A 25,960-nucleotide genomic window follows, 5' to 3' on the forward strand; every position below is an offset into this window, starting at 1 on the left:
CACCAACTCCTGGGTTTTCAACCTGGTTATAAGCAGACTTATGCCTGCTCCATTCAAGCCACTGACAACATGCTCGCTAAGATACCTGTCCTGAGGGACAGTTTTTTCCTTGTAGCCTTTGCATCGGCTGGACAAGTCTCCGAGCTTCGGGCTCTCACAGTGGACCCACGGTACACTATGTTGCATAAGGACAAGGGGCGGTTGGGACCACGTCCGGCCTTCCTCCCTAAGGTGCTGTTGACCTTTCATATCATCCGGGATATCTTCCTTCCGGTCTTCTTTCCGAAGCCCCATTCATTGCGACAGGAGCACATTTGCCCTCCCTAGACGTCCGTAGGGTGCTCGCTTTTTATGTCGAGCGGACAAGCCTTTTTGTACGCCCCCAACTCTTCGTTGTATTGGCAGACCGGATGAAGGGCCTACCTGTCTCCTCCCAGAGGTTTTCATCTTGGGTGACGTCATGCATTTGCACCTCCTGTGACTTGGCCCATGTTCCGTCGAGCCACCTTACTGCTCGTTTCACCAGGGCTCAGGCTTCTTCTGCTGCCTTTCTGACTCACATACCCTTCCAGGGGCTATGTCATGTTAGTACCTGGTCCTCTATCCGGACCTTTGCTTCTTTGGTCTAACTGTCCAGAGATGATGCAGCCTTTGGCTCAGCAGTTTGCATTCTGCAACATCTCACTCCGACCCCACCGCCTACGTAAGGCTTGGGAATCACCTACATGGAATGGATATGAGCAATCACTCGAAGAAGAAAAGATGATTACTCACCGTTGTAACTGTTGTTCTTCGAGATGTGTTGCTCATATCCATTCCAAACCCACCCTCCTTCCCCACTGTCGGAGTAGCCGGCAAGAAGGAACTGAGGAGTGGGTGGGTCGGCTGGTGTATATATCCAGCGCCATGGTGGCGCCACTCCAGGGGGCGTCCAGCCGACCCACTGAGTTGCTAGGGTAAAAGTCTTCCGACGAACGTGCACGCGGCGCGCGCACACCTACATGGAATGGATATGAGCAACACATCTCGAAGAACAACAGTTACAACGGTGAGTAACCATCTTTTTTAAACATAAAACAATGAATAATTTCCATATTTAATGAAATGAATACAAGGGCAGTGTTCAGTCTCAAATTAAGAAATACGTTGTTATCGAACTCTGACAAATTTACAGTAGGGGACTACTGTGTTAAGGATGGACCCCTGCACCCAAGCAGAGCCTCATTGACTTCACTGGAGTTCTGTGCAGTTGCAAGGATCCCACTTGGAATAAGTTGTGGGAATGGCACTTTTCATTATTAAAATTGTCCTTTTGTATAATGCATTTTTCATTTGCCAAATGTTTAAGGAGTAGGGTTTGCAGAGGGGAGCTTTTGTCTAGACTTAGTGTTCTTGTGTAGACATTAAAGTAACATATGGTAGAAATCTATTAAAGTACTGATCATGCAGTGAGATCTGCCTGGACAGATCCTTGCACCCATGGGGAGCCCTGTTCAAGAATTGGGGCCATATTCACAATAACAAATAATTTGTGAGTTAGCAAGTTGGTAACAAAAATAGAGGAAAAAAGCAAACATGCATCATAAAATGCACTTCTGTTCATTTATTTTGTCAGCTGTAATTCTTTATGATGATACTTTATAGCAGTGGTTCTCAAACTAGGGCCACCGCTTGTTCAGGGAAAGCCCCTGGCAGGCCGGGCTGATTTGTTTACCTGCTGCCGTCCACAGGTTCGGCTAATTGCAGCTCCAACTGGCCGCGTGGTTCACCGCTCCAGGCCAATGGGGGCTGCAGGAAGGGCAGCCAGCACGTCCCTCGGCCCATGCCGCTTCCTGCAGCCCCCATTGGCCTGGAGCGGTGAATCGTGGCCAGTGGGAGCCGCGATCAGCCGAACCTGCGGATGCAGCCAGTAAACTGGCCCGGCCCACCAGGGGCTTTCCCTGAACTAGCAGCGGTCCTAGTTTGAGAACCACTGCTTTATAAGATACTGATAAACGTACTTAGTAATGTAAAGTGCCAACCACACCTTTGGGCACTACAGAAATAATGCTGTAGTATATTTTATAACAATAAAATCCTAGCAATAACAAGGCAGCTTTTGTAAATTTTAAGTTTATTACTGTGTGAGAATTGAGGAACATTGCAGATTTAGATAACAAAATGAAAACTTCCCCATTACCCACCACACCTCTCGCCCCCAAACACACATGCACCTTTTAAAAGTATGGAAATAAACTATAAAACTACAGTCAATAAATTCAAATACACTCAGTCTCTTAAATAAACATGATACGCATATTTGAAAAACAATATTAATCCTGCGCAGATTTATAAATGTGTTTGAACTTAATGGGTTGTTGAATTAGCTTTTTCTTTAGAATTCAGTGGTATTTTACTGTATCTAAAGTTTAACGGTTTACAGTCAAGCTGTGTTTAGCTAGATGTGTCTATGCAGGGACGGCTCCAGGCACCAGCACAGCAAGTGCATGCCTGAGGCGGCAAGCCGCGGGGAGCAGCCTGCTGGTCGCTGTGAGGGTGGCAGGCAGGCAGCTGTAGGCGGCATGCCTGCGAGAGGTCTGCTGGTCCCGTGGCTTCAGCGGCAATTCGGCGGCAGAGACGCCAATGGCATGGCACCAGCAGACCTCCCACAGGCATGTCGCCGAATCCGCGTGACCAGCGGACCGCCCGCAGGTGCGCCGCCAAAAGCCGCCTGACTGCCATGCTTGGGCCAGCAAAATACATAGAGCTACCCCTGTGTCTATGCATAGCCTTCATGTAGAAGGCTATAGATCAGGGAGCGCTTCTCTACTCCTGTGCACTCTACTCAATATTACATGGCACCAATGGATGTTCCCCAGCATCACATAGCGTTCTGAAGAGTGAAAAATGGGTACATATGAAAGTGTAAAAAAAAATATATATATATATATAAAAAATAAAAAAATGAAGAAAGTGTATTACCAAGTTTGTCAGAAGATGATAAACAGTACAGTTTAGTGAAGGGCAAGTCAGTGAGGCCCTACTTTATTTAAAAATAGGAAAGAAATGCCATAATGATGATGTTGATCTGTTCTTGATTGTCAAATGAAGAATAAAGCAAAAGAAGTTGTTTGTCAAACAAAGAAAAAAAGGTGGCAAAGAGAAGGGTTAGTGTTCAGTTCTCCTGCTTCAGTTGATTTTTCTGTTTGTGAGTGTGAAAGTGTTAAACTGAGGTATAGTAAATTGAAATAAGATTGTTCCTTGCCCTTATTATTCTAAATTAATGAAGCCAACACTGAAGTGTACAACGTGGGATTAAGCGATGAAGATAACTTATTAAGGACCTACACCTGTGAGGTGCTGAGTGTCACTTTGTGGTATGCTGTATTCTCAACTCCCATGGAATTAAGTGGGAGTGGAGGGAGCTCAGCACTTAACAGGACTGATGGACCCTTAACATTTATATCCATATTTTGAACACTTCATTATTCATAGCTGTTAGGATCTAAGGTTTTTGTTTGGCCCTCTGTAAAAATATGAGCCACTTGCAAAATTGGAATGTGTATTCAGGTTCAGAGTTCAAACACTGCTACAGTTTGGGGTTTTTTAGATTCAGGGTTTTGGCTTGAATTTAACTCATTAAGAAGCCCAGTCCTGTAACCACAAAAGTCAAAGGCAAAACTCCCATTGACTATGATGGTGCAAGATGGGGTGCTAAAAAAACATGAACTTGAAAGACCATAACAATTTGAGATGAATGTATTATCAGATTGTCACAGACCAGCAGACGGGCCAGAAGATTCAGATTGTTACTGCACTTGATCAGAGCACAGCAGGAAAGCAGTTCATCTTAACAAATCATGATGGCTCTACCCCAAGCAAGGTGATCCTTGCCAGACAAGATTCCACTCCAGGAAAGGTTTTCCTAACAACTCCAGATGCTGCAGGTGTCAACCAACTGTTTTTTGCATCCCCCGATTTATCTGCACAACACATCCAGGTAGAGAATCCACTTTATTTCATAATATTAATTCAGATGGGATAGGACAGGGGTTCTCAAACTGGGGGTCGGGACCCCTCAGGGGGTCCCAAGGTTATTACATGGGGGAGGGTCACGAGCTGTCAGCCTCCACCCGAAACCCCACTTTGTATTCAGCATTTATAATAGTGCTAAATATATTTAAAAGTATTCTTAATTTATAAGGGGGTCACACTCAGAGGCTTGCTATGTGAAGGGGGTCACCAATACAAAAGTTTGAGAACTATTGGAATAGGAAGAGATGTTTTTCTTTCCAAATATTTTCTGTGCTGGTTCTATATTTTTAGTCTTTTTGCTGTTTACAGTTCCCTGATAGCAAGACTTGGAGTTGTTGTTTAGAAACAATGAAGAAAATGATTTGTTCCTTGAAAGTTGTTATTTTTAAATTTGTATTTCATGAGTCAGGATATAAAAAAAATATAAATGTGTAGTTTTATTTTTACTTTTCAAGCCAGAACCTTCTTGTTTCAGCTCCTGGGATAGCCTTTTTGTATTTCTGCCTCATTGACTCTCCATCTGTTTTAAAATATCATTTGAATACCATTTTCTCCCTTGCCTTTACTTCTTAATATTTCACTCCTCTTGCTTTCATTTTATTTGGCATTGTAATTGTTATTTAACTGAGTAAACAATTGTTAACTTAGGCCTGGTCTACACTACAAGTTTATGTTGAATTTAGCAGCGTTAAATCAAATTAACCCTGCACCCGTCCACACAACAAAGACATTTTTGTCAACATAAAGGGCTCTTAAAATCAATTTCTGTACTCCTCCCCGATGAGGGGAGTAGCGCTGAAATTGACATTGCCATTTCGAATTAGGGTTAGTGTGGCCGCAATTCGATGGTATTGGCCTCCAGGAGCTATCCCACAGTGCACCATTGTGACCAGCCTGGACAGCAATCTGAACTCGGATGCACTGGCCAGGTAGACAGGAAAAGCCCTGCAAACTTTTGAATTTTATTTCCTGTTTGCCCAGCGTGGAGTGCTGATCAGCACCGGTGACCATGCAGTCCCAGAATCAAAAAAGAGCTCCAGCGTGGACCGTACAGGAGATACTGAATCTGATCTCTGTATGGGGAGATGAATCTGTTCCATCAGAACTCTGTTCCAAAAGATGAAATGCCAAAACATTTGAAAAAAATCTCCAAGGCCATGATGAGGAGCTGAGGCAAGTGTACCAGAAAGCCAAAGAATCAAATGGACGCTCACGGAGGGAGGGGCGACTGACAACTGTAGCCATCCCACAGTTCCCGCACTCTCTGAAAACCATTTGAATTCTGGGCTGAGCTCCCAATGCCTGAAGGATCAAAAACATTGTTGTGGGTGGTTCAGGTATATGTCATCAGTCCGTCCCCCCCCTTCCCCCCCCCCGGTGAAAGCAAAGGGAAAAAAATCATTTCTTGCCTTTTTTCAATGTCACTGTATGTCTACTTGATGCTGCTGGCAGATGCGGTACTGCAGCACTACACAGCAGCATCTCCTTGCCTTGCCTTGCCTTGCCTTGCGGACTGCAGACAGTACAGTATGACTGGTATCAGTCATCGTCGTCCTGTGGGTGCTCCTGGCTGGCCTCGGTGAGGTCGGTCGGGGGCTCCTGGGCAAAAATGGGAATGACTCCAGGTCATTCTCTTCTTTAAGTTTTGCCTAATGGAGATTCAGTCCTACCTGGAATATCATGGCAGCTAGGGGCTTCTGCCTCAGGCTGCTCTCCCAGTCAGCAGCACCGCGCCTACCTCAGCCTACCCCTTGCTAACAATCAGATACTTAGACTTCTACATTTTGCTGTAAATAAAAAAAATTAAGCTGCCGTTTAGAACTGTTCCCCAACATACATATCCTGGGACATTTTGTATTTTACCAGTGTCAACCAAAGGCCCACACACAAATGGAGATTCAGTCCTACCTGTGCTTCTATCCTAGTGCTTATCACAGATTCACATTTTCAGCTATAGGCTGAGCAAGTGCAGAATGGTGGTTCGCTCTACTTTGCTGTAAGCCAACCGCCCTCCCCTCCCCCCTTTGATCTCTGCTTGCAGAGGCAATCAAGTCAGTGTTGTTTCAAATTCATGCATTCATGCATTCTTTATTACTTCATCACACAAATGAGGGGATAACTGCCACGGTAGCCCAGGAGGGATGGGGGAGCAGGGAAGCAACGGGTGGGGTTGTTGCAGGGGCACCCCCTAAAATGGCATGCAGCTCATCATTTCTGCGGGATGTCTGGGGCTCTGACCCGGAGCGGCCATTTGCCTCTCTGGTTCTTTAGTAGGCTTGCCTGATATTCTAGGCAGGACTGACTCTCCATTAGACAAAACTTAAAGAAGAGAATGACGTGGGGAGTCATTCCCATTTTTGTCCAGTCGTCCCCGACCGAACTCACCGAGGCCGGCCAGGAGCACCCATGACAGCAGCAGACGGTACAGTGTGACTGATAATCGTCTTTGCTAACTTGCAAAGGCAAGGGGATGCTGCTGTGTAGCAGTACAGTAGCGCATCTGTCAGCAGCATCCAGTAGACATATGGTGACAATGAAAAAAGGCTGAACGGGCTCCATGGTTGCCGTGCTATGGCGTCTGCCCGGGCAATCCAGGGAAAAGGGTGCGAAATGATTGTCTGCCGTTGCTTTCATGGAGGGAGGATTGACTTACGACATTTACCCATAACCACTCACGACAAATTTTTGGCCCCATCATGCATTGGGATCTCAACCAAGAATTCCAATGGGCGGGGGAGACTGCGGGAACTATGGGATAGCTATGGGATAGCTACCCACAGTGCAACGCTCCAGAAATCGACTCTAGCCTCAGTACATGGACGCACACCGCCGAATTAATGTGCTTAGTGTGGTCGTGTGCACTCGACTCTATACAATCTGTTTCAAAAAATCGATTTTTGTAAAATCGGAATAATCCCGTAGTATAGACATACCCTTAGACAACATGTAGACAAAGGAGGTGGGAAGGACAGGAGAGAGCATCAATGAGATTAAGTGGTGAACTTCAGCGTGTGTTTTGTAGTGTCATTTTTTTTGTATTTTTTTTTTTAAGTAAAGCCCAACAAGGGTAAGTGTCAGTTAGATAAGGTTTAAAGTGCTTCCAGCATAAAACAATTTGAGAAGGGATTTCAGTGGCATAGCTACAGTGGTGTCAGTGGTGTAGTCACAGCCAGACCCATGAGGTTATGGGGTCTCAACCAGACAAGTGATGCTCCCACACTTTAGCTGATTCACAGGTTTGCAATGCCACTCGCTCAAATTTGGCTACACCAACCCTCCATGTGATGGAAGGGCAGCAAGACCAAATCTGATTGGCTTTGCAGTGTAGCACATGGGGACGCAGCACCACTCAGATTTGGTCTGGCCGCCCCCCTTCATGACAAAGGGGTGGCCAGGCCACATTTGAGTGGTGCTGTGAAATTGTGTACCAGGTTGTAATGCCACTCATTGTCCAAATTTGGCCTGTGCCGTGTGAATGCAGTGTGGGCAAACGGGAGCCAGCAGAGCTAATTGGTGGCTAGGATCCGGAGTAGCCTGGGATGGGAACAGACCACAGAGCTGGGGGTGGGGGGTGGTGAGTGGCCAGGAAGGTCACAGGAGTGAGGGGCTGGGGAGTGGGTTGCTTGTGGGGGCTTTGAGTGAGTGGGGAGTGTTAGGGAACTGCAGGGGGAAGGATTGGGGGTGAGTGGGGGATGTTGGTGGTAGTAGGTTGAGTTGTGGGAGGCAAAAGGGTAAGTTGGGGGCTGTGATGTTGGGGGTAAGCAAAATTTCCGATTTTAGAATCTGGAAGGGGGCCCCAACCTATTCTTGCGCCAGGGCCTTGCTTTGTTACACCACTGTGGGATTGAAAGGATAAGAAGGTGGAGGAATGTCAGACTGGGTTAGGGAGCATGGTCTAGTTGTATGAGTAGTATGGAAAGGGGACATAAAGATGGGATCTGGTTGTGTAGCTTATACAGACCAAAAGAATTACGGAGGCAGTGGAAAGAATATTTTACAATTTTTGTGCTTTCACAAACTAAGCATGTAAGGCCTATGAAGTATATACATTTCTCTGTCATTTTCTGTTTGGGCTTGTCTACATGGTACATTAGTGCATACCAACTGGGATGTAAATTCTAGTTGGCATCTGTGTGTCACACACTAATTGGACCATGTGGACCCTGCTGGCACACATTAGAAGTTCCCTAGTATGTGCTGATGTAGTCCTGTTTCAAACAATACTGCATCAGTGCACGCTATGGAACTTTTAGTGCATACCAGTAGGGTCCACGTGGGCCAATTACTGTGTGACAAGCGGTGCACAGTATAATTTACATCCTAGCTGGTACGTACTAATGCAACATATAGAAAAGCCGTTAGTGAAATGTGCAGTAACTACCATTTTAATGGAAAGCTAGCTTTTAATTTTCCATTCACTGGACACGGGGCTTTCATTTAATTCTATAAAAAGAACAGGAGTACTTGTGGCACCTTAGAGACCAACAAAATTTGTTAGCCTCTAAGGTGCCAGAAGTACTCCTGTTCTTTTTACGGATACAGATTAACACGGCTGCTACTCTGAAACCATTTAATTCTAGATACTCATCATGTTCTCTCATATCTTCTCTAACTGCTCTTCCCATTTGCAGTTTTGCACGTTCTTTTATTTTACACCTTCATTTGAAACAGGTTTCCCTTTCCTGTGCGCGCGCACACCATTCCTCTTTCAAATCCTTCCTTTAAATCCACATTTTGTGGAACACCTTTCTTGATTAATTGTTTCATCAATAGTGGCTCTGCATCTTCTTGAATGGCAACTCTTGTTCTGAGTGTCATGTTTGTCCAAGGTAAATTTTGAGCTCTTTGGAGCAGGGACTTTCCTTCCTCTTGGGCCAAATTCTGGAGTCCTTGCGTAAGCAAAACTCGTTATGACATAAATGCAAGTTTTGTCTGCGGAAGGACTTAAGGAATTTCTTGTATGTTATGTATAATACTATGCACAATTATAGCACTAAATAATAATTGCAGCTGAGGTGAAATGAGAAATTAAACTAGTGATGTTTTGTCACTGAGCCAACTTTTTCTTTAAGAATGTTAATGTTAAATTAAAAGAAACTTCAGTGATGTGTAATAGCAGTAAAAGATTAGAGGTAATATCTTAGATGCTGTTGCCAAATAAACATTTACTTACGGGGGTGTGAGAGAGAATTTTCAAAACACTTTTTAGACATTCATGTAACATTTTCATTATTTCTCTTCATAGAATAGGACAGGGGTAGGCAACCTATGGCACGTGTGCCGACGGCTGCACGTGAGCTGATTTTCAGTGGCACTCACACTGCCTGGGCCCTGACAACCAGTCCAGGGGGCTCTGCATTTTAATTTAATTTTAAATGAAGTTTCTTAACCATTTTAAAAACCTTATTTACTTTATAATATATAACTAAACTATTGTTGTATGTAGACTTATAGAAAAATCTTCTAAAAACATTAAAATGTATTACTGGCACGCGAAACCTTAAATCAGAGTGAATAAATTAAGACTCGGTGCCCCACTTCTAAAGGGTTGCTTACCCCTGGAATAGGACTATCGCCTTTCTCAGTAGAGCTTTTCTTAATTATATTTATCTTCAGAGCCCCTGTTTTGATTATGCGAAGCAGGACTGAAAGAATCAACATTCTTATCAGGAAATGGGAAGTTTCAAAAGTGCCTCTAATTTCCAGTGTTTTTAATGGGAATATCAATTCTTTCATTCCTGCTTTGCATTGTGAGATTGTTAGCTAGTTATGCAATCATATTATCCTTTTTAATTGCAAGCAGTGCTTTATTATTATTTATAACTTTTACAGTATCTCAGTGTGCAAGATCTTTTAAAGAACTAGAAAGCTATGATTCCTACCTGAAGTGTTGTTGCTATGAGTCTAATTTTAGACGTGACATAGTGAATGAGGGTAACAAACATCAGATGGGATTGGGGCGAAGCAAGGCAAGTTATAGTAATAACATCACAGTTACTCAGTTTAGGGGCATTTGTACCTCTTGATAATGAGTAATTCAATTAAATATATTGTGTTTTCAAAATATATTTATCATTGGTTCACTCTTCTGAGCATAGTGAAAGAAATGAATGCTAAGGAAAGATTTGAATGGCTGGATGACCAGAAGGCTTGATAAATGTAGTTTTCAAAATATAAGTGCTTTCTGCAAAAATCTTCTCTGGATAAGATTTGTTTTAATACTTTTAAAAGATTTTGATAGTTAAATTTAGGACCCATCCTGAATAGGGATCTGCATTGGTGCAGCAAACACCAACATGCAGTCAACTGCGAGGGCCATAAATGGTAATTGAGGGGACTTGGTGATTCAGAAGATTGGGCCCTTAGTTTAGAGAGAGGCATTTTAAGGATGAGATTAGCTTTTATTTTCCAATTTTTTGAGGTAGAGAGAGAGAAAAGTGAAATAATTTTGTACTTTCTTCCAGATTTTAACAGACAACACTTCCACTGAACAGACCCTAAATAAAGTATTTGATCTCTGTGTCGTATGTGGAGACAAAGCATCAGGTAAATTCTTCAGCAGGACCACTTTTTAAAAGCAGTTTCAAGTTATTCTTCAGAAACAAGTTTTCGCTTTTTTTTCACTGATTTAGTTACGTTTTAATAAAAAGTGGATACCTAATGTAGCTGGACTGTGAATAGATGGGATTTATTAATTTTAGCTTTAATAATTTGCATTTGTTTAAACGGTCCACTTAAAGCAATTTTCATATGTAGTTTAAGCCTGTCCAGGTCAGTATTATATTATACAACTACAGATGCTGACCAATCAAATTACTTGATTGGCTGCAAATGCATTCTTAATTGACTGGCCATTCTGGCATTTTTGTAAAAGAAATGTTGTACAATGGACTTGTTCATTGTTACTTTTAAGTGATTTTTTTTCTTATTATTATTTTAAACTTAAGATATCTGTGAAAAACCATGCTAGTAGTTTATAATACAAAACAGACAATCAGGGAAGACCATAGAAATGTATTATAAAGTGCTCTTAGGAGTTGTTTGCGCTAAGCCGTTTGAGTCATCATTTTTTAAATTGCCCAAACACTGAGGACGCTTTATAATTCCACTAAGGTGTGGGGGGGAGGGTGTGCGCGCGTGTGTGCACATGTATATGTTATCAAAATGGAATGTTAAGGTAAAAGGGGAAAAGCCAAAAAAAATGCCCTTTGCAACAGTGTTACGGGAGTGAACAGATGGAAGTGGGTAATGAAAGTAGGGAACCAAATGCCAAGAGAGCTGTGCTGCCTATCCCAACCTTGTGCCAGCTCTGTCTCTCCTCCCTATCCATGCCTCCTTCTGAGTCTCTGGTATGTGTTAAGCCTAGCAGCATGTTTTCCAGGGTCTTTCAGAGTTGGACTGCACTCAGGCAAACCTCCAAAGGCTCACTAAAGGGAGAAGCTTCCTCTTTAGTAGAGATGCAAGCCCTGATTCTCAAGTATGGTTTGGCTGCAAATTTCCCCCTCTCTCTGTGCACCCTGGAAGGGGACATGGAAAGGGAAGACTTTTAGCCTAACTGCTGTGAGAATTGGCTAGAATTAGTTCCATTAGGGAAGCTATTTCTCCATCTGGCAGTCTGTCTGATTTGTCAGAGCAGGGGAGGCTGAAGGAGGGTTGATAAGGACGGGGGTCATAGAGGCAGCTAGAGTGAAGAGGCTGATCAGGGCCTTAGCTTGGGAACCAGGGAAAGAGCGACAAGGCAGACTGTCTAGAGACTCAGAGAGACTGCATCAAATAATGGAAGTACTCTGCAAAAGAACAAAACTGTCACCCTCCAAAGTGAAAATAAAACTGTTATGGTAAACCATTTTATTTATAAGTATTTATTTTTAAAACAACCATATTTGTAGTGTGAAACTGTATGAAATTTCATGTGTGTGTGACATTTGAGATGGTTATGTTAGAGGGATCCGAAAGTAAGTTAGAATCTCTGGAAATCTCTTCCAGACATCTGAATGGAAGTCTCTCAAGAGTGAATAAAGTACCTATAAAATTAAAGTTTATCCTCTTTGAATTAGTCCACATTTGAGATTGATTTTGGTGAATTATCCTTCTTAATTAAAGGGGCAGCCATGATACTTTCATAATATGTATTTTTGAACATTTCTGTATGGCCTTGCTTTTTAGATTTTAGTTCTGGATTATAAAATTAACAGTATGTATAGTAGCTGTGTCTAAATGACCAAGACTGCCTTAATCTGTAAATGCAGTATTCTTGTAGCCATACTCAGGTTTTTATTTTTTCAGCTAAGCAGGTTTTAAATAATGATTTTAAAAGAAAAATAAAATCTGGATTGTAGGGACAGAATAGCACAATGAGAAAAACTGTGGAAATGTTGAATTTTTTATTGATTTAACACATTTTTTGTTTACTTGCATCACTGAATACTTCCATTATAAAAGATAATTATGGATTTATCTTTACTCCAATTTAAAAAAACAAAAATCGATAGTTTTGAAATGGTAACAGATAGTGTCATCAAGTGAATAAATTTATACTGTCTCCTCTTTACATATACAGTCTTTATGTCATCTTTAAATCATGCAGTTATGCTGCTAAAATGTATGATAGACAATAAAAGAACTTGATTAGAGGGTCACTGAGAAAAATTACTAAAGTATGTGTAATTCAGGTAACTAAGGTAGCTCATCCTAATGCTCTTGGGGAGTGGGGAAGCCAATTTTCGGGCCTGTCTGCTATTGCTAGCAACAAAGACGCTGGAGTCAAGGAGTTAATAAACTATTGGGAAATGGTCATCTTGCGTGAGTGGTTTAAACCAGAGATTTGGTTAGTTTGCTTGTCTGTGTGATTCTCTAGCCACTTGGTAGTATCTTCATATCTGTAACTCGTTTACATAGACAAGGCATGAATGTACTCTTTTAAAGTTATACTCTTTGACTTGTCTAAATATAATTTCTTTTTAAAAGAGGGAAAATGTTATTAACATTGTAAAATTAATGTCCTGACTTATGCTGTTCTTCAACTAGGACGTCATTATGGAGCAGTAACATGTGAGGGATGCAAGGGATTCTTTAAAAGAAGCATACGAAAGAATTTAGTTTATTCATGCCGAGGAGCAAAAGACTGTGTCATTAACAAACATCATCGAAACCGATGTCAGTACTGTAGGCTGCAGAGATGCATCGCATTTGGAATGAAACAGGACTGTAAGTATAAGTAAGATTTATAAATCTGGTAGGGTGTGTGTGTGTGTGTGTGTGTGTGTGTTTTAAAATCAGGCATATATATATATAAAATATAGCAGGCATTCATGACAAGGTTTGTGCTTTGGAGAATATACTGTTATATAGGCATGCAAATCAGGCTTTGCCTTCATTACTGTTATGAAATAGTTAGATCAGCTTCTCTTTAAAGAATTATTAGTCCAGTGTGACTCAAACTCTGAATTTTGGCAGTTTGTCAAAGATGAAATTACCTTAAAAACACACAGAACAGAGTAAATAAGAATAAAGTGTTGTTCCTAGGCAGCAGGCATCCATTTTCTATGATAAATTGTCTGGTTGTAAATTTAGCAGCTGAAGAAATTTTGAATAACTCCATCTTCCCGTCAGTTTGTCCATCAGTTGTGGTAGCAGCAGTTTCTGCACCTTACCTAGTTTGCCCAGCAGAGGAAGGTATCTCCCAGGCAGAGATTAGCAGGCATATATGACTTAATTCTTGCAGATCTTAGTTCCTTTTTAAAATTTCCTTGTGCTGGCAGATTTTAATTATGTACATGCTCAAAGACAATGTAATTTTAAAAGTTACGGATTAATGTGATCATGTTTATTTTTTAATCTTTCCTTTTTGTGACTTATGGTCTCACTACCCTAAAATAGTCACACAAATGGAATCTCAAACTTGTATTAAACATAATGTATTTATATGTAGCATGTAATGCTGTAGTCCGTAGGGGGTAAATGGCTTTAAAGTGGCCAGGTGCATTGGTGCCTATTTTAAATTATGCATTGGGTTGAACCTACAGTTTACTGGGCTGGGTCACCACACTCTTCCATTGTGTAACTCCCTTGAAGTAAATGGAGTTACACCATCTTAAAATTCATGTAACAGAGGGGAGAATAAGACCCTACATATTTTAAGGCATTCCATCTCGTAAACATTTTTAGTATGTGTTTTGATTTTGCAATGACCAAACTAAATTTGTTGTAAGTATATAAGTAGTTATTTCCTCATAAGGAGAAGTTCTCCCTTTGAGTTCTTAAAATGAAGTTGTGTAAGTAAGTTTCCAGTTGGCTTTGTTGTTTGGAGTCAGATTTCCCCATGTGGTAGAATATTTCCAGTTTATTTTAATGATGCCATATTTGTTTGCTTGGAACCAAGAGGTTGAGTAGTTGTGGATTAAATTTCCAGAGGGAGCATAAAAAAGAGACAGTATGACCACTTCCCTAACTGGGAGGGAACATGTGGGCTTAGCAGACAAAAGCTGATAGACTGAGACGATATGAAGCAAAAAAGCCTTCCCATGAGGATCCAGACAGGTGAAAACTCCCTAAGGACCACTTTTAAATGTAGGAAGAAATTAAAATTATTGGCCTTTATGTGTTTGACCTTCAGTCTTTGACTCCTTCAACATAAAAACAAGTGTGTTTATTTATCCAGAGTCATAGCTAATGATTTGTGTGCACTTTTGTTAGTCAATATAGTGTCTATATAAAAACACAAATATATTAAACTGCAAGCTTTTTTATCAGTAATTGGAAAAACAGGACACAATTTCTTAAATACTCTTGTTTGTGATATCTCCATCTGACTGTTCGTGAATTTTGGGTTGTCACCTAATAGTTACACACCATTTTGTTAGCTGTTCAGTGCGAGAGGAAACCAATTGAAGTATCACGAGAAAAATCTTCAAACTGTGCGGCTTCTACAGAAAAGATCTATATCCGAAAAGATCTGCGCAGCCCACTTGCTGCAACTCCAACTTTTGTAACCGACAATGAAACAGCAAGGTACTTAAATAGTGCTCGAGACTAATAGTTTCTAGATCTCAGAAACATCAGAAGACTAAAATTTATACCTTTTTTTCCTTCAGATCAACAGGACTGCTAGAGTCAGGAATGTTTGTAAATATTCATCAGTCCGGAATAAAAAGTGAGCCTACTGTGCTTATGACACAAGATAAGGTATGTGATGACATGAATAAAATACTAAGGCTACATCTACAGTACGAGCGAGAGGTATAATTCCCCAGCTTGCATAGACATACTTCTGCCTGCTTTCATTGAACTAACATAAGTGTAAACGGCAGTGTATGTGTAGTAGTACAAGTAGCAGCAGTGAAGGCCTGACCCAGCTGTGCCAAGTATGAACACACATTCCTGTAATTCTTACCTGTTTTAGAAAACCTGAGACATAAATGAAAAAGAAAATTGCTGGCTGTAGAAAGTCTTATTCCTCTTGCAAGAAGACTTTTTTTTCTAGTATTTTGGACTCTGAGCACAGCAGACTTTTTTCCTTTTTGTGCTGACTGGTTGGTGAACTTAGGCCAGCCACTTTCCTACTTGGACTCGCAGTATGTTAACAAATTTCTTACACACGTGTTTTTGGATAATGTCTCTGAATCATGCATCTTTAATTGCATTTCTGCATTCACGTGCTGATTATTTGAAAATATAAATAAGGTTGGGTGACCTGGAATCCCTTACCAAGGTAGCTATGGCTCTTATCTGAATGCATTTCACAAATACCTTTAGTAGTAGTATTCTCCCTGAACCATGTATACTCTCACAAAACTAAGTACTCTTTCAGAATTCACGACATAGTCTTTGGGGGTGGAAAAGGAACTATAGTTTCTTAAATTCATCTGGAGATGTTCACAGCACTGGACAATGTTGGGGTGTTGTGGTTAACGTGCCTTTTCACTCTTGTTGCGTGAAAGGCAGGTGCAATACCTCTGGACTAGCAAACCAGGGTGGTGATCCCGAAAGGAAACCAGAGGGTGTGTTCCAACTATAGGGGGATCACACTCCTCAGCCTCCCTGGCAAAGCCTGTGCCAGGGTGCTGGAGAGGAGATAACACCCATTAGTTGAACCTCAGATCCAGGAGGAACAATGTGGATTCTGTCCTGGTTGTGGAACAACAGACCAGCTTGTAGCTCTCTCGCAGATATTCGAGGGGTCATGGTAGTTTGCTAATCCAGTCTGTCTGTGTTTTATAGACCTGGAGAAGGCATATAATCACGTTCCCCAAGATGTCTTGTGGGAAATGCTGCAGGAGTGTGAGGTGCCAGTCCCTCTATTCTCAAAGTGAGAGTTGTGATCATATTCTTGGCATTAAGACGAGTTTGTTTAAGGGGAGCATTGGACTCCACCAAAGGTGCATCTTGTCCCCACTCCTGGTTATGATTTTCATGGACAGGATGTGAGGCACAGCCGAGCTGTGGAGTGTATCCACTACAGGTGGCATCTCTGCTGTTTGCAGGTGATGTCCATCTTGCTTCTTCAGACTGTGATCTCCGACGCACACTTGAACATTTTGCTGCTGAGTGTGAAATGGTTGGGATGAGAATCAGCACTCTCCAGATGTGTGTGAGGGGGAGCTGCCCTTAGTGGAAGAGTTAAAGTATCTAGGGGTTTTGTTCACGAGTGATGGTAAGTGGGAGCATGAGATCAACCAGAAGATTGGTGTGGCAGCTGCAGTGATGCAGACGCTGTACCAATCTGTGGTGGCGCAGCGAGAGCTGAGTTCTCGGATGAAGCTCTCGTTTACAGGTTGATCTACATCCCCATCCTCACTTACAGTCATTAACTTTGGGTAATGACTGAAAGGAGGACATTGCGGATACAAGTGGCAGAAATTAGGTTTCTCCTCAGGGAGGCTGGGCTTACTGTCCGAGACTGGGAGATCCTTGGAGTAGAGCCACTACTTCTCCAGATCAAGAGGAGCCAGCTGAGGTGGTTCAGACACCTGATAAGGATGCCCCGTGGGAAGCTTCCTTTGGAACTCTACCAGGCATGTCCCACTGGGAAGAGGCCCTGAGGCCGACCAGGGACACACTGGAGGGATTTTATCTTCTGGCTGTCCTGGGAACTCCTCAGGAGGAGCTGGAACCTGTTGCAGAAGAAAGAGAGGTCTAGTCCTCCCTACTCGCCATGCTGCCGCCATGACCCTCACCAGGAAAAGTGGCATAAAGGAAAAAGAAGTTGTTTCTTAAATTTAAACAAAAGACAGATCAGACAGCAATTCAAACCCATTACACACTCAGTTGTTAAGAGATAACTAAACAACATGCTTCTTCCTCATGGATTTTTTTAGCCTGATTTTTCTGTGTTCCCACTTTCATCTGAGTTCTGTTGGTTTCTTCATTTACTCTAACACTTTTTTCTTTCTTCAACTGATGTCCAATTTCCTTATTCTGTTCTCATGCACTTTACCCTGCTTGCTGCATCTGGCAAAGGTCTAGTCAAAAGACTTCCCTTAACAGACAGGTCAGTGAAAACGAGAGTATGAATAAGTAATTAAATAAAACGTGGCATACTTGAGAGGACAGCTTTGTTTTTGCCTGCAGGTGTGCATGCTCTTTTCTTAAAGTGATTTTTAATGGGGAAAAGGTTGCTTGCTGGCCGGCTGCCTACCTTAAGCTACTGGCTATCTTGTGGGCTATTTAACAGCAAAATCAAGAAGTAAAAAGAGAGTATATCTTGTTGTAGTGATATGGCTTCTCTGCATGCTTAGGCTGACATGACTTCTCATCCATTCCTTCTTCATAAACATCCTCCCTCTACTTCTGATTGGCTTACAAAACTGCAGAACATACCAGGGAGGTTTTACAAATGAAATGCAGAAAAGATCATATTCAGTTACATAGCCCAAGTGCCAATGGGTATTTGAACAGTGACTCATGGTGGTAGAGACAATAATTGTTATTTATTAGCTACACTTTTACAATTAATCTGTAATTTATCTAGAGGATCACAGTGATGGGCACAATACAAATAGAATAATAAATGAAACTACCCTGAATTGTGCACCCAATTTTCCGTTTACATTTTAATATATATTTGTGCCAGTTTCACCACTTTCCCCATATTTTTTCATCTTTTTCTGCGCTGTACATTCAATTTAGACTCTACACCATTCCAATGCTGTGTTGTACATCATACCAGATTCTATATATACGTACTATTTCTGTGTTGGTTACACCAAAGAAGAGTTTGCTGAAAGTAGCGTACTACTGCTTCGAATTATTCTCAGTAACTAGATGTAGTGTATGTAGAAAATGTGTTGATATAACATGTATGGAGGCCCTGTATACTATAGAAGAGTGACCCATTGTTGACCCCAGGAGGGTTAGTGGTTAACAAGATTGTTGTAATGAGCCATAAATCCAGAGGCTTTATTAAGTTCATGATTTTTAGTGTCTTGTTAAGTAATGCATATAAGCTCCCAGGTTCATCTTTGAAGGTGTTGTGCGGGTTTTCTTTGAGGTTGAGGACTGAGAGGTCAGATGTGGAGTGATCATTTTATGAGACATGTTCACCCACGGGAGATAAGAGTGTTCTTTGCTTTTCTCATTTTTCTGTGTGAGCTCATTTGAGAGCATAGCAATTGTCTCATTCTTCTTCGAGTGATGGTCCCTATTGTATTCCACTGATGGTTTACACATGCTCACCATGCATCTGGAGCCGGAGAATTTAAAAGTGGTAGTGTCCGTTGGTCTGCGCATGCACCCTTGCCTCACCTTAGGGTTTCGGTTGAGCTGTTCTGTGTGCGGAGGTAGCCAATCTATGGAATTGGTTCATCACCCACAAGATCCTGCTATCTGCAGCTTATCTTCTGGGGACTCAGAATGTGATTGCAGACTCTCTCAGCTGCAGATTTGTGTCTGATCATGAGTGGAAACTCCACAACACTGTAGTAAGCAACATCTTGGTTCCTACCAAGCCAAATAGAACCGCTTTACCTCCTGGGCCCAACAGAAAGAGCTTTCCCCAGAGGAAGTGGAGAGTCCTCTTCTTTTGGATTACCTCCCATTCTTAAAAACACTGGGGTTCACCCTCAAAGCCCACCTAGCAGCAATTAGTGCCTTCCACCCCATCCCCCTCCATGGAAAGGCACTGTGTATTTACACACTCATTGAGTGCTAGATTTTGGAAAGATCTCATCAGAACTTTCCCACATGCACAATCTATCACTCCCCAGTGGGACCTCAGCCTCGTTCTATCAACACTAATGAAACAACTCTTTGAGCCACTGGGTTTGCTTTATGTCCCTTTTTTCAATCCCAAGTTTCTACCAAAGGTTGTATCCCAGTTTCATCTGAATTAACCCATCCACTTACCTGCTTTCTTTCCGAAGCCTCATACCTCGGAAGAGGAATAATGACATCACTCCCTTGACCTCCAACAGGCTTTGACCTTCTAACTGCAGAGGTCAAGACTGATCAGGAAGTCTCTTAGATTGTTTATCAGTGTAGTGGAGAGATTTAAGGGGCATGCAGTCTCTACACAGAGAGTCTCCAGTGAATTCTGGGTGCATCGCACTGTGTTATGAGTTGTCAGGACTGCCTCCACCCATGGAGATGAGAGCCCATTTCACAAGAGCACCGGGTTCAACCACGGCCACTCTCCATGAAGTGCTGCTTGGAGACACATGTAGAGCAGCCACATGGAGTTCAATACATACCTTCGCTACACATTACACCATGGTGCAGAACTCTGTGAGGGATGCCTCATTTGGTGCGGCTGTCCTCCATTCAACCATCCCATCCTAATCCTTGCACCCTCCTCCAATTTAGGTACTGTTTATTAATCACTCTGCGTGGAATACAATAGGGACCATAACTCAAAGAAGAAGAGGTGGTTACTTACCTGTAATTGGAGATTCTTTGTGTGGTCCTTATCTGCATTCCACTTCCCGCCCTCCTTCCCCTCTGCTGCGGATCTCTTGGATTTGCGGTGGAGAAGGAACTGGAGACACGGTCGGTACACCCTACCCTTTATCACCTCGTATGAAGCCATAAGGTGAGGCAAGGGCGCATGCGTGGAACAACGGACACTACTACTTTCAGATTCTCTGGCTCAGGACACATGGTGCTCATGCATAAACCCTCAGTGGAATACAGATAGGGACCACACATCTTGAAGAACCTCCAGTTAAACGTAAGTAACCTCCTCTTTCACCCATATAGTTGTTGTTTAAGGTATTTAGTGCACTAGATGAGGTATACCACACATTGTGATAGGCATATGTAGGACCCATGGGTCTTGTAAGGAGTGTTGTGGGGAGTATTGTTCATCGTAGCAGTGTAGCTATGTATGAAGGTTGTGCATCTGTTGCTCTGGCGGGGTCTGGTGCCGCTTTGAATGTGTTCGTCCTTGTCTATTGGGAGCTTGCTTCTGATGATGAGCTTGGTGACATTTGGGAATTGTTTGAAGGCCAGAAGAGGGGGTTCAAGAAAGATTTATTTCAGGATGTGGTCCCTATTTAGTTATTGTTTAATGAAACCCTGTATGGGCTCCAGTGTGGGAGACAGGGGACAACTAGGGGTGTGTGGGCAGAGGGTGTCCCACCACCACAGATATTGAAGCAGATTCTCTTGGGGCATATCCCTAATATCCTGGGACCAACATGGCTGAGACAGCACGGCAAACAAACCAAATAGCAAGTCTCAAGAAAGCTTTCTGCAGTTGTGCTTTTATGAAAGACTATGAAAATGCAAATGCTGAGCAAGTTTAAAAAAATGTGTGACAGAAACAAATGGGATTTATAAAGCTGAGAAATCTTAGGCACTGTGCAGTTCAACAGTATGAAATACCAGTAATTTTGCCAAGTGAAGCAAGGTCTTACACTCAACTTGATGTTTGCTGTGTTGCTGAATCTGTGTTGTTCCCAGGATATACCTTGTCACTCAACTTGATTGTATTTCTCTGTTTGGATGCAACGCTGTAACTTTTGAATGTTGCATCCAGTCATTTTGGAGAATATACTAGGCATCAATGGGCAAAATCCTGTTGATTTTGGTGAAAACTGAGGAACTGAAAGAGGGAAATGGGGGGACACATAGAGCCCCTTGCATCTGGTTAGCAGACCCAGCAGCTTTACCACCTCTGTAATTGTCCAGGGATCAAAGAACTGGTTGATGGCAGCCATTAACACCTTCCAGCGTAACAATCTCAGCTCTTCCCATCCTCCCAGTACAGTTTAACATGTTGACACCCTTAATGACTTGTCTCCCAGACAGAATTTTTTTATATAATAGTGGGGATAGGGTGGGCAAAGAGGGGCACCCAGACACCCTGGCTGGTGGGAGGGGGGACAAGAGGCAGCGCAATGGGGGACCCTAGCATAGGGATGGTTACAAGGTCTTCCAGAAATAGGGGGAGCTGGGAGGATGGAACATCACAGGGAGCTTGGGGGGGGAATTGAAGGGATGCAAGGAGCCCCTAGTGTGTGCAATGAGCTTGGCCTAGAGAAACTAGTAAGTGTGCCTGTCCCCCATCCCCTCCCTCCCACAGTTAAGAATAATTTAAAAGCAGCAGGTCTTTCCATAATTATTGTTGCTTTTTGGAGTACTGTTCCCATAAAAATACATGTCAACTACTATTAAAAGTTCATTTTTGAAAAAATTGTTTCAAAATTCTTCATTTTAATTAATCTGTTACTGAAAGCAACTTAGTTTTCATGGGTTCTGTTTGCAATTCCATGTCTTCATTTGTTAGTGTGAAAGCTGAATTTTTCCTTTACAGAGTCAGGTTCTGTCAGTGTGAAAGGATTAAAGCTATCCTTTTTTTCCCTCCTAGGTTGAGGCCTGTCAAGGGGATTTAAGCACACTGGCAAATGTGGTAACATCATTAGCAAATCTCAGTAAGTCTAAAGACATGTCTCAAAGTAGTGCTGAGCTGTCTATGATCGAAAGTTTAAACAACGGAGATACATCATTGTCTGAACTTCATCAAGAAGAGCAAGCAAGTAGTGATGTTACCAGGTAAGGCATGCTACAGTATTTAAATTTTAAATATAATTCTTTTTGGTAATCTCACTCAAAGCTTACACAATCGAACAATGCAGACAGTTCTTCAGTAAAAATCATTACAATAACATACTGAACTTGTGATGAAGAATAACCATACAGAAGATGCTAATTGAGTTCTGAGTAAAATTTTGCAGTGAAGTTCCATTTAGAAATAAATATGAGTAAATTATATTTGTGTTTGGAAAGAATTTAAATGTAACCTTGGTGGCTGATTTATATTCCCATGATTGTCATAAGTAGTAGGCCTTGGCCATATAGTATATACGATATACTCTTTTAATACTTTGTTCCACATAGGAAAATGTATTGTTCTTAAGTCCCATCTACACAGGCAACTGAACATTGACAACTCCAGTTCAGTCACCTGGAATGCTCATAAAATACTTTCTGTCCATAGAGAAGTGCTTCATAGATCTTTTCAGTATTATTACAGTGGCATTCACTCAGAGTACGTCTTACAAATCCTTTGCCTGCATTGGTTTTAATTTGAACCTTTTCAGTACTAATGTAAGTAGGATAAGTGGGTAGTACAGCAGTACTGGTCCAGTTAATCCTTCCACCACAATCTTGCCCACCGTTTCAGCTCAAGCATTTACAGAACAGCAGCCAAGGTAGTATACATTCACTACATACTATCCATCCTGTACGCTCAGGGCCAAAAATTACTGTATTACACCAATGTAAATTTGGAGTAAATCCATTGGGATAAACTAGTTTAGCTCCAATTAATGCAGCTGAGGATCTGGCCCCTAGGCTTTAGTTTGCTTTACTCTGTATTTACTCTGTTGTTGCAAGCAGAATTTATGTACACCTACCTCTTTCAGTATCTTATCTAATTCCCATTGAAGTCAGTGTGTCTCTTTCCATTGACGTCAACAGGAACCTCATAGGACCCTCAATCTGTATACCATATGAGACAAGACTTTGGAGAATATAATAGTTTATGATGATGTACTTCAAGACTGTAATGTACAAATGCATGAGGGGATAGAAGTAAAATAGCACAGACAACCTTGACATTTCCTTACACTTTTCAGTGCCTAACTTTGCACCCTTTAATGTTATCGAACGTATTTTTTTTTTAATTGCAATCTATATAGTAAAAAGAACAGGAGTACTTGTGGCACCTTTTATTTTTTCTCCTGCTAATGATAGCTCATCTCAATTGATTAGACTCTTCCTGTTGGTATGCATACTTCCACCTTTTCATGTTCTCTGTATGTGTACATATCTCCTGTCTGTGTGTTCCATTCTATGCATCCAAAGAAGTGAGCTGTAGCCCACGAAAGCTTATGCTGAAATAAATTTGTTAGTCTCTAAGGTGCCACAAGTACTCCTGTTCTTTTTGCGGATACAGACTAACACGGCTGCTACTCTGAAACCAATCTATATAGTGTATATTAATGAGCAAGATGGGAGAGCTTTGACCTTACTTAATACATCATTCCGTCTCATAAGTCATCAAAAGGGAGTTTCCCTTCAGATAATGCATATTAGAGGAAAAATTGTTTCAAATGTAAAATTGAAACGTTGATCGAAAGCCATGTCTACACTAGAAAGCTTCACTTGGTAGCATTTCTGCTGACATACAGCTGCCAATGTGGCAATTTCCATAGAGCACTTGCGCACTTGACTGCCTTTAACGGTGCAGTGCATCCTCACAGTGAGAGATTGTATCAGCAAAAGTGCTTTGCATTATGAGTTAGCATCCAAATGTGTCCCATGCTACCATCAGCACATTGCCTTCTGGGATATTTTGGAAGGGTGTTGTGGGATACCAGCACTCCTCTAAAGGAATTGTGGGAGCTTGAGGCCAAGTTTCCACAGTTCCTTCTGTTCTATCCCATAGTTTTCTTGTTTCGTGCCATTATAAAAATACACTCAGTTCCTCATGCTGGTTTTCAGTCTTTCTGCCATCTTGCTGGCAGAAGCATGGATGCTGAACAGATCAGTAGAGTTTTCATGTCTATTTTAGAGACAGGTGCCTGATTCTTCTGTATTCTTCAACAACTACCACAGCAGCTGGCTGTGCAGCTATAAAAATGAGAAAACTGAGGGGAGGGATGATGCAGACAGTGAATGAAAATGTGTGTGCTGAAGGGATTTACTAACCAGCTGCATATGGTGAAGTGATGCTTCTGGGTCCATGAAATGAACACCGAGTGGTGGGATTGGATTGTCATGCAGATCTGGGTCAATCAGCAGTAGCTGCAGAGCTTTTGGATGCAGAAGGCCACATTCCTGGAGTTGTGTGTCAAGCTCATCCCAGCTTTGCAGCAAAGAGGAAAAACAGGGGCTGCCGCGCTATGGAAGCTTGCAACCTCAGATTGCTATCAGCTGGGAGGCTACCTGTTTACTGCTGGAAAGTCTATGGTGGGGGCTGTCATCTTCCAGGTGTATAAGGCCAGTAAGCATATTCTGCTGCCCGGGATTATGACTATGGGCAATGTACTGAAAATAATAGCTGGATTCAGTGCAATGGGCTTCTCAAACTGGTGAGGCAGTAATAGGACACACATCCTGATTCTGGGCACCCCGCCCTTACTTCTGAGTACATAAACAGAAAGAGATATTTTTCCCTGGTTATGGAAGCTCTAGTGGTTCACTGGGACATTAACATAGGATGGTTAGGGAAGGTGCATAATCCTCACGTTTTTAGGAATATAGTCTATGTGCAGAGACACTTTTTCCTGGACTAGCACATTCACGTTGGTGGGGTTGCAATGTCAACTGTGACTCTCAGAGACCCGTCCTCCTCTTTGCTTCCCTGGCTCATGAAAACATACACTGGGAACCTGGACAGCAACAAGGAAAGATTTAACTGTCGTCTGAGCTGGTGTAAGATGACTGTTGAGTGTGCATTTGGTAGATTGACAGGATGCTGGAGATGCCTTATGACTAGGTTGCATGTTGTGTTTTTCGTAGTATTTGTGAAGCAAAGGGAAACATTACCAGCAGGGTGGAGGGGAGAAGATTGAAAGACTGCTGATATTGAACAGCTAGACAATTACAAGAGCCCATCAAGGTTTTGTATGGCTAAGGGGGGGGTGTCTCAAAAGCGCATTTTAACTGCATCCCGTAATCCCAGCGTGGTGGTTTGTGTTAATTTGTCACTTAATGATTTAAAGTGTACTTGGCTTGTATATTAATTTTAAATGGATTCTGAATGAATTTTATGAATCCAGTGATGGAGGTCACAAAGCTGCTTTGCAAGACAACATAAATCTTGATTTTGGCAAAACAAAATTTTGAACAGTAATAAATAACAAACATGGTTCTAAGAACATTTAAAACCATTTAAAAAGAAAGTGCAAGGTGCTGACCGTTTTTGTATGAATCACAGACCAGTGTACATACAGTCATAGAAATACTCCTTATTTTCCACTGGGGTTGAAAGCAAGGGATTACTGTGACATACTATGCCGATGCCTTGGCGAGGGAGTATTTATGGGCCAAGCTGTGAAAACAGAATTGTCCATGTAGTGCAGTGGCTGGTGGGGTGTATAACACTTTATAGCATCTTCCTTTGCTGTCTCAGGAGCTGCATAATGTCTTTTGGTGGAGTTACCCATGCAGCTTCTCATACTTGTGCCTTTCCTCCAACATGCACTCCCTCCACTTTCTTGTCTTGTGGGCCACAGACTCTGGGCTCCTGAGGAGATCTGAGCATGTTCTCCCCTGTCTTTCTGATCAAGGTCAGTCTTTTAGCAGGTGTGAAGGGGGCCACTCTCAATGATACCCCAGCTGATGCTGCTGATAAACAAGACACTCAGACATTCTTAGAGTTAAAGGGTTAGCAGGTAGGAAATAAGTGAGAAAATTGCCTAAAATGTTGCCATAACGATATTCATGAAAGTATGAAAAGGGTCAGACTTGCTTTAGGGCAGCATGGTGAGTATATTGGGGGCAC

General features: G+C 42.1%; 1 protein-coding gene across 8 annotated transcripts in view; it reads left to right on the forward strand.

Annotated features, from left to right (window-relative positions):
* NR2C1 (nuclear receptor subfamily 2 group C member 1) overlaps positions 1-25,960 on the forward strand; it is a 98,041-nt gene that overhangs the window by 43,747 nt on the left and 28,334 nt on the right. For 6 of the 8 annotated variants that reach the window (XM_039495826.1, XM_039495833.1, XM_039495817.1 and 3 more), the window contains 6 exons: positions 3,749-3,979; positions 10,479-10,560; positions 13,042-13,221; positions 14,877-15,024; positions 15,108-15,198; positions 21,818-22,002. In XM_039495826.1, the coding sequence (XP_039351760.1) occupies positions 3,749-3,979; positions 10,479-10,560; positions 13,042-13,221; positions 14,877-15,024; positions 15,108-15,198; positions 21,818-22,002 (917 nt within the window). The remainder of the gene's footprint in view (positions 1-3,748; positions 3,980-10,478; positions 10,561-13,041; positions 13,222-14,876; positions 15,025-15,107; positions 15,199-21,817; positions 22,003-25,960) is intronic. The other 2 variants (XM_039495857.1, XM_039495847.1) reach the window with 1 other exon arrangement.

This window comes from Mauremys reevesii, linkage group 1 (genome assembly GCF_016161935.1).
Source record: "Mauremys reevesii isolate NIE-2019 linkage group 1, ASM1616193v1, whole genome shotgun sequence".
Taxonomy (NCBI): Eukaryota; Metazoa; Chordata; order Testudines; family Geoemydidae; genus Mauremys; species Mauremys reevesii.